Source organism: Oncorhynchus nerka, linkage group LG10, assembly GCF_034236695.1.
Source record: "Oncorhynchus nerka isolate Pitt River linkage group LG10, Oner_Uvic_2.0, whole genome shotgun sequence".
NCBI lineage: Eukaryota > Metazoa > Chordata > Actinopteri > Salmoniformes > Salmonidae > Oncorhynchus > Oncorhynchus nerka.
In genome coordinates, this window is record NC_088405.1 from 62,080,363 (window position 1) to 62,097,695 (window position 17,333).

The window sequence follows — 17,333 nt, forward strand, 5'->3', positions numbered from 1 at the left end:
CCTGATTGGATTGTCTCTGCACTGACATACCACCAGAGATAAGGGATGGAGGGAGGGATATTCCTATATAAACTGTACACATAATATATTGTAGAAAATGTAACAATCCATCTTAGTATTCAATGTCAGAACTTTACACGTCCATTCAGTCATCCACTGACAAAAATAAGGTTGTTAGTGACGTCAATTGGAACGCATAGAACGCACCCTTGAACATGTGACCGTGACGTATATATATTTGGGTAGTGTAGCCGGAAGTATCAAGGAGAGGAATATCTGAAGAAGAAAAGCTTTTGCATTACGTCTAAATCGAGAAGAAAAACAATAAAAATACATTCATTCTCGGACCATCAAGGAGCCTACCAGCATGTCGAATATGGAGAGTATCCTTTCGGAAATGTTTGCTAGCTACTAGATGCATTAAATTGCCACCAGGAAATTTAGACAAAGTGAAAGGCCTGTTGTTTTAGTCCGTGACTCGTCTGAATATGAATTTCAAAAGCCATATCAGGTTTCGATTCGTATTTATGCTTATAGTCTATACTTGGATGGCTTGGTGACAAAGATAAACGCATGTTTGCTGTTATTGGTATTGTGTATCTGCCATGTGCATAACAGTCAGTACAACACGTTTAGTAAACAAGTTTACTGTCGTCTGAAGACACCCATTGCCTGGTAGCATGGCTGGCATTTCAATTTTATTGATTACATCACAGGTATTTTAGTTCTGTGGTGGGAGCACACCATCGATTAAGGTTTGTAAAGAGTGCCAATAAGGGGAACAAATACTGGAAGCTTCAGTTATGTAGCTATGGCATTTTTGAAACCGTATTAAAATACGCAATCAGCAGTCGCTACATACATTTGTGGACTTATAAATATGTACCCATTGATTATTGAAGAATATAACATAAATGCCTCATGAGCTGAGTTCAACTTTCCTACCCCATAATAACCCAAAATATAATCTTGTTTTACTCCAATATTTGTAAACAAACACGGTAAAGCCTCAAAACATGGTTAAAACAATAATTTTGATATGGATGGTCAGTCCTAGCATCCATAGCTATGTCTATACATATTAGTGGTTACATTTCTCCAAGACCATCCCTCAGCTTTTTACCAAAACGGTGGCGGAGAGGCTTTTGTTATTTTCTAACTGCTGATTGGCCCTTTAACTTCCCATCCCAGAGCATCTCTTTAATCTCAAGTTTGCAGCCAAAGAACTGCAACGAAGCTCTAAGAAATGTGACAAAGAGGAAAAGGCAGAGAAGGCCAAAGTCAAAAAAGTAAGTTGGCCTTTTACCTCATTAGTCAACCCTCCAATCACCTCATCATAGCTCTGAACATTCTCAACTGAGAATGTAGTGACTGAAACTTTATCCTCACCGTAGGCTATCCAAAAAGGAAATGTGGAAGTGGCACGGATCCATGCAGAAAACGCCATCAGACAGAAGAACCAGTCGGTCAACTTCCTAAGGATGAGTGCTAGGATTGATGCAGTGGCCGCCAGGGTCCAAACAGCAGTCACAATGAACAAGGTGCAGTTGTTTTACATACCTACGTCCTACAAGACTTCATACAACGACATTCTTGGTTTGAGACATTGATTCTGCTTAAGATTGGCCCACTTTTACTTTGGAGGGAAAATTTGGTGCAATATCTGTAAAAGAGTGCTAGGTTACTACTGCAACGATTGCTGATTCCAACCACACAGCAAGGTACCTTTCTATTTTAGTAATGTTTGTTCATTCTACAGGTCACTAAATCTATGGCTGGAGTGGTGAAAGGCATGGATGCCACACTGAAGAGTATGAACCTGGAGAAGGTAGTGTGTGTGTGAGCGAGCTTGCTCCTAGTCAAATACATCAATTTGATAGTTGTCACACTTATGACGGTATACATGTTATATTCTTCACCATCTGAGAGGGAAATTTGTTAATGAATGTCTCATCTCTCTAGATCTCAGGGCTCATGGACAAGTTTGAGCATCAATTTGAGACGTTAGATGTACAGACCGCTCAAATGGAGGACACCATGAGTAGCACAACCACACTAACCACCCCACAGGTAATTATTATTTTCTGGGCTCCTGCTAGACAGACCTTTGGTCTTTGACCGGATCTGTGGCCTTTGATCTTCAAGTCTAACAGTAAATGCATACAAGTGCAGATCATGACAAGATACATTTATTGAGATTAGTTTATTCTGCTCTGTTCACAATCAATGGAGACTAACAGTCAGCGATGTGTGTTTCAGAATCAAGTGGATTCACTGATGCACGAATTGGCTGATGAAGCAGGGTAAGAATTCCTTATTTTGTGGTTCTATTGTTGAAAAACAAAATGTCTTTAAAAGTGAGAAAATTAATGCACATCAATTTGTGTGTAGGTTGGACCTGAACATGGAACTCCCACAGGGACAGACTGGATCAGTGGGCACCAGTGTAGCGTCAGCAGAGCAGGTACAGGAACAGGCCCCGAACAAGAGCTATTATAAACCCTACCACACTTTCAATTGTCTACTTAACACGATCTTTCAAATAAATGATTGGGATAATAGAGCAATGATAACAATGCTGATATGATTATAGTAGCTGTGTCTCAGGCTTGCAAAAAAATTGTCCTTAGCCCCTTTTCACACAAGAATGAAAATGTTACGTTTTTAGAGATCTGCAACATTGCCTGTTATCTTTTGTTCTCAGGATGAGCTGTCTTCAAGGCTTGCCAAACTCCGAGACCAAATGTAAAGGAAGAACTCAGTCAGAGACCTCAAGTGCAGAGCTTCAGGTTACAAGACCTGCTCTGTTCTTTTCATAATGTCTTCGTCTCACTCCTTTAGTTTTTCTCTTTGATGATCCTACTGTATCCTGTTTGAGAGGCTTGCCCTTGGGTCCTTATTGGTGTTCTTAATTTACTGTTGTATATAGAGAGTATCAAGTTACAGGAATATTAGCCACCCGCCTACGAACACTAAAGCAAAGACTTACTGGTTATGGAAAATGAATTCAATCTTTGAAATAATATATATTATAACTGGGATGGTTTCGTCTGCGACTGATGCTTTTTGTACGTCCATTTTTTGTGTGTAGTAGTTTGGCAGGCCTCTTGTCTTAAGAGGAAACTGCAATGTTATATTTGTTTCTTTCTGGTGTCCCTCCTTTTAAGACATTTTCTCATACAATAATTTATTCACGTGAAATATTATGTTTAAAAAATCTCATATCCTGTATCAGAACGGCATTGTTTTAAGGAGAGTTTGGTTGGTTGATTCTTACATTTGATTGATAACTAAGTCTTTGGATGTCATTTTTTTGTTCACCCTGATTAGGTTATTAGATAATACAATTTTATAACACTTTTAACCTCTCGTACAATTATCTTTTTCAGTCTCATTTCCATGTGTCTCACCCTATGTGTGTATGCAACCAATGTTGAAAATAATAGGGTTTAAAGATGAAAGTATTGAATGCATGTCAACATTGCATACATTACAAAAACCATCCCCTAGATTTGACACGAACTGACTGGAACACACCCACTCCCCCTTCACCCACGCGTTTCCATTGCTTGGGTTGAATTCTATTGACCTCTTTATTGCATCTATTCTTGGGCCACGTGAAGTGGCCCCTCCCCGCTGGTAGTCACGTGAAATATGTTGAAGCGTTTAGCAAAACGGTACAGTATAAAGATAGGCATAAACTGCTTCTCCAAAAAAAATCCCAGATCACGTTTGTAGGTGACGTTGGCTAGCTAAGCACATGTGCATTAACGTCATCGGGTCTAACGGGCGTCTGACGCCGAACTGAACATGTGCAGGCCGTCAAAACAAAGACACTCCTTTGTTTTTGATGAAATAAAAACGTGTCAGTTTGTCACTTTCACAAGGTTGGCGTAATAACATGTTGAGCTACTTAAGACATTGGCGCGAATCTAGGTTGTGCCAACAAAAAAATAATTTGTTACTTCTCTCATTGACTTCTCAAACCTCAGCCTGCTGCGCAAGCATTCCCCGGAAGTCTCGCGATGTTTGCAAACTGTTACAGCAACAGTACGAGCCTCGACCAGTCCTTTCAGGTGATAAAGCATCAGATGACCCGTCGGTTGTATAATTAAGGAATAAGGCCCAAGGGGTTGAATGCTGATTGGCTGACCGCCATGGTATATCAGACTGTATATCATGTGTATGACAAACATTTATTTTTACTGCTCTAATTACGTTGGTAACCAGTTTATAATAGCAACAAGGCACCTTGGGGATTTGTGGTATATGGCCAATATACCACGGCTAAGGGCTGCATCCAGGCACTCTGCATTGCGTTCGGCTTAAGAACAGATCTTCTTCTTATTATTAAGAATAAGCTGTTCTTATTGGTCGTATATCACAACACCTCCTGCCTTATTGCTTAATTAATTATACCGCAGTGTGGGAAACGCAAATTAACGCTCATTGTGTACGTTGTCCATACTACTAAAGGACACACTCTAGTATAAATTACTACTAAAGGACACACTCTAGTATAAATTACTACTAAAGGACACACGCTAGTATAAATCACTACTAAAGGACACACTCTAGCATAAATTACTACTAAATGACACACTCTAGCATAAATTACTACTAAATGACACTAGGGCACACGCGAGTATTAAGGAGTCGTAAATTGTCATCTACTTTATGTAATTACAGCCTGAATTCAGCCTGAATTCAATGTGGCTTTCACTCGCCGTGGAGTGAAAGTGCACAGACATGCCACAGTCCCAGGTTTCTAAAGCTTAACAATGAACAACCAAAAGAACAAACCTACAACAAAACACCATTGCGAAGGAGAAACATGTAGGCCTATTACAGCAACATTTGAGCAGTAGCCTCTGCTGACTACTCAACTGCAACAAGTTGAGCTCACCATACAGAAGTGCTGCATTCAAGCACACCATGATACATGCAGTGCAAAAAACAATTAAAACATGCTTTAAAGTTAATGTTATAACAACCTAGCTATGTTTTTATTTGGAATCTTTAAATACATTTTGATAAGGGTCGCAGTATATTATGCAAAGCTAATATTTGTCCAACCTTTGCAGCTAATCTTTTTTTTTATGTTAAAATGCTATATACAGTGTCCTATGTACGTTTATATGACAATGTAAACAGTACACTGTCCAGAACCTTATTCGCTGTTAATAGCCAGCTACCTCCCGGTACTCAACCCTGCTCCTTAGACTGCTTTGCCCTATTTATATATAGTCATTGAACACTGGTCACTTTTAATAATGTTTACATTTTTACCCACTTCATATGTATATACTGTATTCTAGTCATGGCTCATCCTATATATAGTGGGGCAAAAAAGCTCTTTGGTCTTGGCCATAGTGGAGTTTGGAGTGTGACTGTTTGAGGTTGTGGACAGGTGTCTTTTATACTGATAATAAGTTCAAACAGGTGCCATTAATACAGGTAATGAGTGGAGTACAGAGGAGCCTCTTAAAGAAGAAGTTACAGGTCTGTGAGAGCCAGAAATCTTGCTTGTTTGTAGGTGACCAAATACTTATTTTCCACCATAATTTGCAAATAAATTCATTAAAAATCCTACAATTTTTCCTCATTTTGTCTGTCATAGTTGAAGTGTACCTATGATGAACATTACAGGCCTCATCTTTTTAAGTGGGAGAACTTGCACAATTGGTGGCTGACTAAGTACTTTTTTGCCCCACTGTATGTGAAAATGCTATTCATTGATTACAGCTCACCGTTCAACACCATAGTGCCCTAAAATCTCATCACTAAGCTAAGGACCCTGGGACTAAACACCTCCCTCTGCAACTGGATTCTGGACTTCCTGACGGGCCACCTCCAAGTGGTAAGGGTAGGTAAGAACACATCTGCCACGCTGATCCTCAACACGGGGGCCCCTCAGGGGTGCGTGCTCAGTCCCCTCCTGTAGTCCCTGTTCACCCATGACTGCATGGCCAAGCACGACTCCAACACCATCATTACATTTGCTGAGACAGCCTATAGGGAGGAGGTCAGAGTCCTGGCAGTGTGGTGCCAGGATAACAACCTCTCCCTTAATGTGATCAAGACACAGGAGATGATCGTAGACTACAGGAAAAGGGGCTGTAGTGGAGGAGGTTGAGAGCTTCAAATTCCTTGGTGTCCACATCACCAACGAACTGTCATGGTCCAAACACACCAAGACAGTCACGAAGAGGGCACAACAATGCCTATTCCCCCTCAAGAAACTGAAAAGATTTGGCATGGGTCCTCAGATCCTCAAAAATGTCTACTGCTGCACCATCGAGAGCATGGTTGGGGGATCGATTGGTTGCATCACCGCCTGGTATGGCACCTGCTTGGCCTCCGAACCGCAAGGAACCCCCCCATTTTTACACTGCTGCTTCTCTGTTTATTATCTATGCATAGTCACTTTAAACTCTACCAACATGTACACAAACTCAGCTAAAAATGAAACGTCCTCTCACTGTCAACTGCGTTTATTTTAAGCAAAATTAACATGTGTAAATATTTGTATGAACATAACAAGATTCAACAACTGAGACATAAACTGAACAAGTTCCACAGACATGTGACTAGCAGAAATTGAATAATGTGTCCCTGAACAAAGGGGGGTCAAATTCAAAAGTAACAGTCCATATCTGGTGTGGCCACCAGCTGCATTAAGTACTGCAGTGAGTCTCCTCCTCGTGGACTGCACCAGATTTGCCAGTTTTTGCTGTGAGATGTTACCCCACTCTTCCACCAAGGCACCTGCAAGTTCCAGGACATTTCTGGGGGGAATGGCCCTAGCCCTCATCCTCTGATCCAACAGGTCCCAGATGTACTCAATAGGATTGAGATCCAGGCTTGTCGCTGGCCATGGAAGAGCACTTACATTCCTGTCTTACAGGAAATTATGCACAGAACGAGCAGTATGGCTGGTGGCATTGTCATGCTGGAGTGTCATGTCATGATGAGCCTGCAGGAAGGGTAGGACATGAGGGAGGAGGATGTCATCCCTGTAACGCACAGCATTGAGATTGCCTGCAATGACAACGAGCTCAGTCCAATGATGCTGTGATACACTGCCCCAGACCATGATGGACCCTTCACCTCCAAATCGATCCCGCTCCAGAGTACAGGCCTCGGTGTAACACTCATTCCTTTGATGATAAACGTGAATCCGACCATCACCCCTGGTGAGACAAAACCACGACTCGTCAGTGAAGAGCACTTTTTGCCAGTCCTGTCTGGTCCAGCGACGGTGGGTTTGTGCCCATAGGTGACGTTGTAGCCAGTGATGTCTGGTGAGGACCTGCTGTACAACAGGCCTACAAGCCCTCAGTCCAGCCTCTCACAGAGGGAGGGATTTTGCATTCCTGATGTAACTCAGGCAGTTGTTGTTGCCATCCTGTACCTGTCCTGCTGGTGTGATGTTCAGATGTACAGATGCAGGTGTTGTTACACGTGGTCTGCCACTGCGAGGACAATCAGCTGTCCATCTTGTCTCCCTGTAGCGCAGTCTTAGGCATCTCACAGTACAGACATTGCAATTTATTGCCCTGGCCACATCTGCAGTCCTCATGCCTCCTTGCCTAATGCACATTCACACAGATGAGCAGGGACCCTGGGCATCTTTCTTTTGGTGTTTTTCAGAGTCAGTAGCAAGGCCTCTTTAGTGTCCTAAGTTTTCACAACTGTGACCTTAATTGCCTACCGCCTGTAAGCGTCTTAACGACCGTTCCACAGGTGCATATTCATTAACATTACTTTAAATATAATCTTTCTTTTTTTAAACTTTATTTAACTAGGCAAGTCAGTTAAGAACAAATTCTTATTTTCAATGACAGCCTAGGAACAGTGGGTTAACTGCCTTGTTCAGGGGCAGAACGACAGATTTTTACCTCGCCAGCTCAGGGATTCAATCTTCCAACCTTTGGGTTACTAGTCCGACGCTCTAACCACTAGGCTACCTGCCTCTAGGCTAACCTTTACAATGAAGATCTGTGAAGTTATTTGGATTTTTACTAATTATCTTTGAAAGACACGGTCCTGAGTTTCTTTTTTTGCTGAGTTTATTATCTCAATTATCTTGACTAACCTGTGCCCCCGCACGTTGACTCTGTACCGGTACCCCCCTGTATATAGACTCCTTACTGTTATATTATTGTTGCTCTTTAATTATTTGTTACTTCTCTATTTTAGTTTTTTTGTTGTTACCTTTTTCTTTTCTTTTTTTACCTTTATTTAAGTAGGCAAGTCAGTTAAGAACAAATTCTTATTTACAATGACGGCCTTCCGGGGAACAATGGGTTACCTGCCTTGTTCAGGGGCAGAATTACAGATTTTTACCTTGTTTGCTCGGGGATTCAATCCAGCATCCTTTCGGTTACTGGCCCAACGCTCTAAACACTAGGCTACCTGCCGCAGCAGCATACTTCAGTTTATTTAGTAAATACTTTCTTAACATTTATTTTTTTCAAAAAATTGCATTGTTGGTTAAGGGCTTGTAAGTAAGCATTTCGCTGTAAGGTCTACACCTGTTTTTTCAGCGTATGTGACAAATACTATTTTATTTTATTTGAAAAAACCCAGTGTTCAAACAAGGAAATGGTTCCAATCTTTTTTCCATTATACATTTTTCCCATAGGGGATTTTAGAAACACTTAATAAGGGCTGTGCTTCATGTAGGCTTACCCTGATGTTTTGATAACCACGTAAATCTCTCTAGGACAAGGGGATTTATCAATACAGTGCCTTGCGAAAGTATTCGCCCCCCTTGAACTTTGCGACCTTTTGCCACATTTCAGGCTTCAAACATAAAGATATAAAACTGTATTTTTTTGTGAAGAATCAACAAGTGGGACACAATCATGAAGTGGAACGACATTTATTGGATATTTCAAACTTTTTTAACAAATCAAAAACTGAAAAATTGGGCGTGCAAAATTATTCAGCCCCTTTACTTGCAGTGCAGCAAACTCTCTCCAGAAGTTCAGTGAGGATCTCTGAATGATCCAATGTTGACCTAAATGACTAATGATGATAAATACAATCCACCTGTGTGTAATCAAGTCTCCGTATAAATGCACCTGCACTGTGATAGTCTCAGAGGTCCGTTAAAAGCGCAGAGAGCATCATGAAGAACAAGGAACACACCAGGCAGGTCCGAGATACTGTTGTGAAGAAGTTTAATGCCGGATTTGGATACAAAAAGATTTCCCAAGCTTTAAACATCCCAAGGAGCACTGTGCAAGCGATAATATTGAAATGGAAGGAGCATCAGACCACTGCAAATCTACCAAGACCTGGCCGTCCCTCTAAACTTTCAGCTCATACAAGGAGAAGACTGATCAGAGATGCAGCCAAGAGGCCCATGATCACTCTGGATGAACTGCAGAGATCTACAGCTGAGGTGGGAGACTCTGTCCATAGGACAACAATCAGTCGTATATTGCACAAATCTGGCCTTTATGGAAGAGTGGCAAGAAGAAAGCCATTTCTTAAAGATATCCATAAAAAGTGTCATTTAAAGTTTGCCACAAGCCACCTGGGAGACACACCAAACATGTGGAAGAAGTTGCTCTGGTCAGATGAAACCAAAATTGAACTTTTTGGCAACAATGCAAAACGTTATGTTTGGCGTAAAAGCAACACAGCTCATCACCCTGAACACACCATCCCCACTGTCAAACATGGTGGTGGCAGCATCATGGTTTGGGCCTGCTTTTCTTCAGCAGGGACAGGGAAGATGGTTAAAATTGATGGGAAGATTGATGGAGCCAAATACAGGACCATTCTGGAAGAAGACCTGATGGAGTCTGCAAAAGACCTGAGACGGACAGAGATTTGTCTTCCAACAAGACAATGATCCAAAACATAAAGCAAAATCTACAATGGAATGGTTCAAAAATAAACATATCCAGGTGTTAGAATGGCCAAGTCAAAGTCCAGACCTGAATCCAATCGAGAATCTGTGGAAAGAACTGAAAACTGCTGTTCACAAATGCTCTCCATCCAACCTTACTGAGCTCGAGCTGTTTTGCAAGGAGGAGGAATGGGAAAAAATTTCAGTCTCTCTGTTACGGTTTTCTTCCGCCGAAGGAGAGCCGGACCAAAATGCAGCGTGGTTAGTTCGATACATCTTTAATGAAGGAAAAACCACGAACAATACAAAAACAACAAACGGAATGTGAAAACCTATACAGCCTATCTGGTGAACACTAACACAGAGACAAGAACAATCACCCACGAAACACTCAAATAATATGGCTGCCTAAATATGGTTCCCAATCAGAGACAACGATAATCACCTGCCTCTGATTAAGAACCGCCTCAGGCAACCATAGACTTTCCTAGACAACCCTACTCAGCCACAATCCCAATACCTACTAAAACCCCAATACAAAAACACACCACAAAATAAACCCATGTCACACCCTGGCCTGACCAAATAAAGAAAGAAAACACAAAATACTAAGACCAAGGCGTGACACTCTCGATGTGCAAAACTGATAGAGACATACCCCAAGCGACTTACAGCTGTAATCGCAGCAAAAGGTGGCGCTACAAAGTATTAACTTAAGGGGGCTGAATAATTTTGCACGCCCAATTTTTCAGTTTTTGATTTGTTAAAAAAGTTTGAAATATCCAATAAATGTCGTTCCACTTCATGATTGTGTCCCACTTGTTGTTGATTCTTCACAAAAAAAATACAGTTTTATATCTTTATGTTTGAAGCCTGAAATGTGGCAAAAGGTCGCAAAGTTCAAGGGGGCCGAATACTTTCGCAAGGCACTGTATATTTGCCTGTGTTTACTCCACAAAAATAGAACGCTAATTAGCTGCACATGTGGCTATCATAAAGAACACCAAATGCCATGATGATCTGGATGAGACTGCCTAATCGAGGCAAAGGTAAGACCCTCTGGATTAACTATCTAATGTCAGCTAAATGTAGTAATTCATAAATTGGCTTTATTTCTTTAAATGGACAATTCTGTGAACTGTGCAAGTTTAAATTGATACAATACCTGTTAGCAATGTTCCCTAAAACATGTTTTGGCACTGAGGAAATTTCAGGTCTGCTGAGCATGAACATGAAAGTTGTGAAAATTCTGTGCAACTTCTGGCGCGTGTTTACTGTGATCACTGAGGCTGTACTTGCTTTTAGTTACAGTTTTAAGTGGCCAAGTAGGCTACTGTGGCTATTTGATCATAATGTATACCTACCAGAGTGGTCTGCCATCAAAAACAATGGACAAAAATGCATCACATAACATTTTAAAAGATAAATAGCTGTTCTATCATTCAGCCTACAGTAGCAGCACAAGTGTGGTGATCAATGTAGGCCTACAGACTTTTGAAAAAAAACATGCAGAGCTTGACATTAAACCTGTTTATCCACTTGCCCTTCAGACAAGGTGACTGAAAATGTTGTGTTGTTTGATGCAAGAAACCACTTTACAAAATCAAATTAATTATTATTCCCATAGCATTATTACAGAGAATCAGACAAATTATGCTACCTCCTGCCTATTGTCTACTTAGTCTTGAATAAGCTGTCTCAAAATACAACACTGCCCCTTTAAGATGTAAAAAAAGCTCTTACTTTTCAAAGATGGATAGAAATGCACACGTTCTGTGCTCTTGTAGGTAGCAATCACTCCCTTATTGCTGACTACACATGATCTATAACTCGGGTAATAACTCTAACTAGCAAAGAATATGAACAAATGTGCACAGCTGCCTACATGCAGCACTCCCTTTGATCTCAAAACAAGCGCATCTACTCATGCTGTAAACACAGTTCAGTTCAAAGTGAATGGTTATTTGCATACTGGCTTACTGCAGTTCGATTGGTTATGGCACCGCGGTCTGTGTAGAATACGGGGCCTGTATCTGTCAATGCAATAGAATCCTACTCAAATGTGCTCTGCCTGCAAGAAAATCTCTTGCATAGTTAGTTTTGCATACTACGTCTTGCATAGTTTGTTTTGTTTCGGTATGTTACATTGAAAGTGGCTAATATTGTGTTGATTCAATCACAATTCCCCCAGTAGAGAGAAATGTTGATAGTGTTAACTAAAGGGGAAAATTCTAGAAAGTTGAGTGAAGTTCAATCTCCTGCTTCTCTGTGTGGCCTGATATTTCTTCTGCACAGCAGTCAGAGGGGAGCTGCGCTAATGGTTAAATAAGAAAATGGTTCCAATAGTTTTTCCACCATTCATTTTTCCCATAGAGGATTTTAGAAACCCTTCAAATAAGGGCTGTGTTTCATGTAGGTTTACCCTGACGTGACGTTTTGATAACCATGTAAATCTTTCGGACAAGGTGAAACAATTGTAACCATTTCCTTGTTTGAATTTTTGGGGGTTATTATGACTGTGGTACTTTACTGTATATCTCCGGTATCCCCTCTTGCACTGGTGGTGCAAATGCTTTCATTAAAATGTTTCACACAGCCCAGATATATCTGGCCTGCTTGTCAAATAATCTTGATATCTATACTCAACATAAATATAAACACAACATGCAACAATTTCTAAGATTTTACTGAGTTACAGTTCATATAAGAAATCAGTCAATTTAAAAAAATGAATGAGGCCCTAATCTATGGATTTCACATGACTGGGAATACAGACATGCATCTGTTGGTCACAGATACTGTACCTTTAAAATAAGATTAGGGGCCTGGATCAAAAAACCAGCCAGTACCTAGTGTGACCATCATTTTCCTCATGCAGCGCGACATCTCCTTCACAGAGTTGATCAGGCTGTTGCTTGCGACCTGTGGTATGTTGTCTCACTCCTCTTCAATTGATGTGCAAAGTTGCTGGATATTGGAGGGAAACTGGAACACGCCGTCTTACACATCGAACCAGAGCGTCCCAAACATGCTCAATGGGTGACTTGTCTAGTGAATATGCAGGCCATGGAAGAACTGGGACATTTTCAGCTTCCAGGAATTGTGTACAGATCATAGCGACATGGGGCCTTGCATTATCATGCTGAAACATGAGGTGATAGCGGCAGATGAATGGCACGCCAATGGGCCTCATTATTTCGTCGAGGTATCTCTGTGCATTCTAATTGCCATCGATAAAATGCAATTGTGTTAGTTGTCCGTAGCTTATGCCTGCCCATAACATAACCCCCCAGCCACCATGAGGGACGGTTGGAAGCACTGCCAAATTCTCTAAAACGATGTGAGAAATAAGCATTTCATTATCTGATAACAGCTCTGGTGGACATTCCTGCAGTCAGCATGCCATTTGCATGCTCCCTCAACTTGAGGCATCTGTAGCATTATATTGTGTGACAAAACTGCACATTTTATAGTGGCCTTTTATGGCCCCAGCACAAGGGGCACCTGTGTAATGATCATGATGTTTAATCAGCTTCTTGATATGCCACACCTGGCGGGTGGATGAATTATCTTGGCAGAGCATAAAATTCTCACGAACAGGGATGTATATATATATATATATATATATAAAATAATAAATAAATATTTGAGTATATCTTTTCATGAGATAACACTGAAGAAATGACACTTTGCTACAATGTAAAGTAGTGAGTGTACAGCTTGTATAACCGTGTAAATTTGCTGTCCCCTCAAAATAACTCAACACACAGCCATAATTGTCTAAACCGCTGGCAACAAAAGTGAGTACACCCCTAAGTGAAAATGTCCAAATTGGGCCCAATTAGCCATTTTCCCTCCCCAGTGTCATGTTACTCGTTAGTGTTACAAGGTCTCAGGTGTGAATGGGGAGCAGGTGTGTTAAATTTGGTGTCATCGCTCTCACACTCCCTCATACTGACTGGCCACTGGAAGTTCAACATGGCACCTCATGGCAAAGAACTCTCTGAGGATCTGAAAAAAATAATTGTTGCTCTACATAAAGATGGCCTGGGCTATAAGAAGATTGCCAAGACCCTGAAACTGAGCTGCAGCACGGTGGCCAAGCCCATACAGTGGTTTAACTGGACAGGTTCCACTCAGAACAGGCCTCGCCATGGTTGACCAAAGAAGTTGAGTGCACGTGCTCAGCGTCATATCCAGAGGTTGTCTTTGGGAAATAGACGTATGAGTGCTGCAGAGGTTGAAGCCTGTCAGTGCTCAGATCATACGCCGTACACTGCATCAAATTGGTCTGCATGGCTGTCATCGCCGAAGGAAGCCTCTTCTAAAGATGATGCACAAGAAAACCCGCAAACAGTTTGCTGAAGACAAGCAGACTAAGGACATGGATTACTGGAACCATGTCCTGTGGTCTGATGAGACCAAGGTAAACTTATTTGGTTCACATGGTGTCAAGCTTGTGTGGTGGCAACCAGGTGAAGAGTAAAAAGACAAGTGTGTCTTGCCTACAGTCAAGCATGGTGGTGGGAGTGTCATGGTCTGGGGCTGCATGAGTGCTGCCGGCACTGGGGAGCTACAGTTCATTGAGGGAACCATGAATGCCAACATGTACTGTGACATACTGAAGCAGAGCATGATCCCCTCAGTATTCCAACATGATAACGACCCCAAACACACCTCCAAGACGACCACTACCTTGCTAAAGAAGCTGAGGGTAAAGGTGATGGACTGGCCAAGCATATCTCCAGACCTAAACCCTATTGAGCATCTGTGGGGCATCCTCAAACGTAAGGTGGAGGAGTGCAAGGTCTCTAACATCCACCAGCTCCGTGATGTCGTCATGGAGGAGTGGAAGAGGACTCCAGTGGCAACCTGTGAAGCTCTGGTGAACTCCATGCCCAAGAGGGTTAAGGCAGTGCTGGAAAATGATGGTGGCCACACAAAATATTGACACTTTGGGCCCAATTTGGATATTTTCACTTAGGGGTGTACTCACTTTTGTTGCCAGTGGTTTAGACATTAATGGCTGTGTGTTGAATTATTTTGAGGGAACAGCAAATTTACACTGTTATACAAGCTGTACACTCACTACTTTACATTGTAGCAAAGTGTCATTTCTATAGTGTTGTCACATGAAAAGATATACTCAAATATTTACAAAAATGTGAGGGGTGTACTCACTTTTGTGATATACTGTGTATATATAATACACAGTACCAGTCAAAGGTTTGGACACACCTACTCATTCAAGGGATTTTCTTTATTTTTTACTATTCTCTACATTGTAGAATAATAGTGAAGACATCAAAACTATGAAATAACATATGGACTCATGTAGTAACCAAGTTTTTATTTTATTTTACCTTTATTTAACTAGGCAAGTCAGTTAAGAACAAATTCTTATTTTCAATGACAGCCTAGGAACAGTGAGTTTAACTGCCTGTTCAGGGGCAGAATGACAGATTTGTACCTTGCCAGCTCGGGGATTTGAACTTGCAACCCTCGGGTTACTAGTCCAACACTAACCACTATGCTACCCTGCCGCCCCTGTGTTAAACAAATCAAAATATAATTGAGATTGTTCAAAGTAGCCACCCTTTGCCTTGATCACAGCTTTGCACACTCTTGGCACTCTCAACCAGCTTCACAAGGTAGTTATGTGGAATGCTTTCAAATTAACAGGTGTGCCTTGTTTAATTTGTGCAATTTCTTTCCTCCTTAACGTGATTGAGCCAATCACTTGTGTTCTGACAAGGAGGGGTGGTATACAGAAGATAGCTCTATTTGGTAAAAGACCAAGTCCATATTATGGCAAGAACAGCTCAAATAAGCAAAAAGGACCGACAGTCCATCATTACTTTGAGACATAAAGGTCAATCAATCCATAACATTTCAAGAACTTTGAAAGTTTCTTCAAGTGCAATCGCAAAGACCAAGCGCTATGATGAAACTGGCTCTTATGAGGACCGCCACAGGAAAGGAAGACCCAGAGTTACCTCTGCTGCAGAGGATAAGTTCATTAGAGTTAACTGCACCTCAGATTGCAGCCCAAATGAATGCTTCAGAGTTCAAGTAACAGACATATCTCAACATCAACTGTTCAGAGGAGACTGCGTGAATCAGGCCTTTGTGATCAAAATGCTGCAAAGAAACCACTACTAAAGCACACCAATAAAACTAAGAGACTTGCTTGGGCCAAGAAACACAAGCAATGGACATTAGACCAGTGGAAATCTGTCCTTTGGTCTGATGAGACCGCCATGTCTTTGTGAGAAGCAGAGTAGGTGAAAGGACCATCTCCGTGTGGTCCCCACTGAGAAGCATGGAGGAGGAGGTGTGATGGTGCTTTGCTGTTGACACTGATTTATTTATAAAATAAAAACCATTGAATGAGTAGGTGTGTCCAAACTTTTGACTGGGACTGCACATATGTTTTGGGGAGAGGGGCCTGTTTTGCATGTTATTTTTGCATTAATACGTGTCACATATGAGTTTGAAAAGAACGTAAAAAATATATATATATATCATTGAGTTAATACAGCCACATACAAACATGGTCTCTTTTTTGCTTTCTTGAGTAAGGCAGCTCCAAAATGTAGGTGTTTTAGCCTAGCTCAGTGGTTTCTATGGTGGTGGGGCAGCTAGCGGAAATACGGAGCGTAGGAGTTAGTAATCTTCTCTAGTTGTGCTGTGATTGGCACAATGTTCTGTCACTCATGACACTACTTCCATAGTTACATTAGAGGTGCCCATCCAAGAAAGATCAAGGTCATTGGCCACAAATAAAATGACATCAAATCACGTTATATCTACCGTAGCTTTGATTGGACTGATCATGTCAACATCATACTTTCAAAATCTTAGCTAGCAGTCATCATGAATCAAGTCGACAATCTACTGGCTAATCCTTTTCAATCCATGTCATATGAAGATCAATTGAGGAGAAATTATAGATAAAACGTATCGGTGCTCATCGGCCATTGAACATAAACATTACACAAGTTAGAAATCGCAAATTCAACAATTAGTGGTTTCGAAGGAATCAGTAGCTAACTGCAAGCATTGCAAAGCAATCACTAGCCTGCTATTCAGTGGAGTGGGTTTGTGCTCCAATTATAGGTTTAAGAGTCTCTTTTCCAGGCTTAAAAGGATGAACATTCAACATTGACCATGCTGTCAATATAGCATGACTTCTGCCCCATTCAAAACAACTTGAAACTCGGAACTGGGAAATCTCAGACCTCAGTGTATTCAAGACAACTGAGAATTCCAAGTCGGGAACTCGGGCCTCTTTCTAGAGCTCCGACCTGAAGATCACTTTTTCTTTTTTTCTCGAGTTCCCAGTGCTCTTGAAACCACCATAAATCCAGAGAATGCCAGACTTTAATGACAAAGATTGTGCACAAAGAACCACCGTGCCACCTTCCTGTTCACGTGAACAAAGCACAACAAGGTGAGTCCAAAAATG

The 17,333-nt window shown here is 41.3% G+C and overlaps 1 protein-coding gene across 1 annotated transcript; it reads left to right on the plus strand.

The window, feature by feature from the left end:
- Positions 1 to 230: 230 nt before the first annotated feature.
- On the plus strand, positions 231 to 3,364 carry LOC115135764 (charged multivesicular body protein 1b). The gene is made up of 8 exons (XM_029670827.2): positions 231 to 383; positions 1,192 to 1,289; positions 1,395 to 1,541; positions 1,760 to 1,828; positions 1,963 to 2,070; positions 2,260 to 2,303; positions 2,392 to 2,464; positions 2,705 to 3,364. Exons 1-8 carry the CDS (start codon positions 368 to 370, stop codon positions 2,747 to 2,749), a joined length of 600 nt encoding a protein of 199 aa, XP_029526687.1. The 5' UTR covers positions 231 to 367; the 3' UTR covers positions 2,750 to 3,364.
- The last annotated feature ends 13,969 nt before the right edge of the window (positions 3,365 to 17,333 follow it).

What these genes read in the sequence shown, in the direction of transcription:
- LOC115135764 (XM_029670827.2), top strand. An exon ending in AGAAGGCCAAAGTCAAAAAA is followed by an intron (nt 1,290 to 1,394) that starts GTAAGTTGGCCT and finishes TCCTCACCGTAG; the next exon opens with GCTATCCAAAAAGGAAATGT. An exon ending in AGAGTATGAACCTGGAGAAG is followed by an intron (nt 1,829 to 1,962) that starts GTAGTGTGTGTG and finishes TCATCTCTCTAG; the next exon opens with ATCTCAGGGCTCATGGACAA.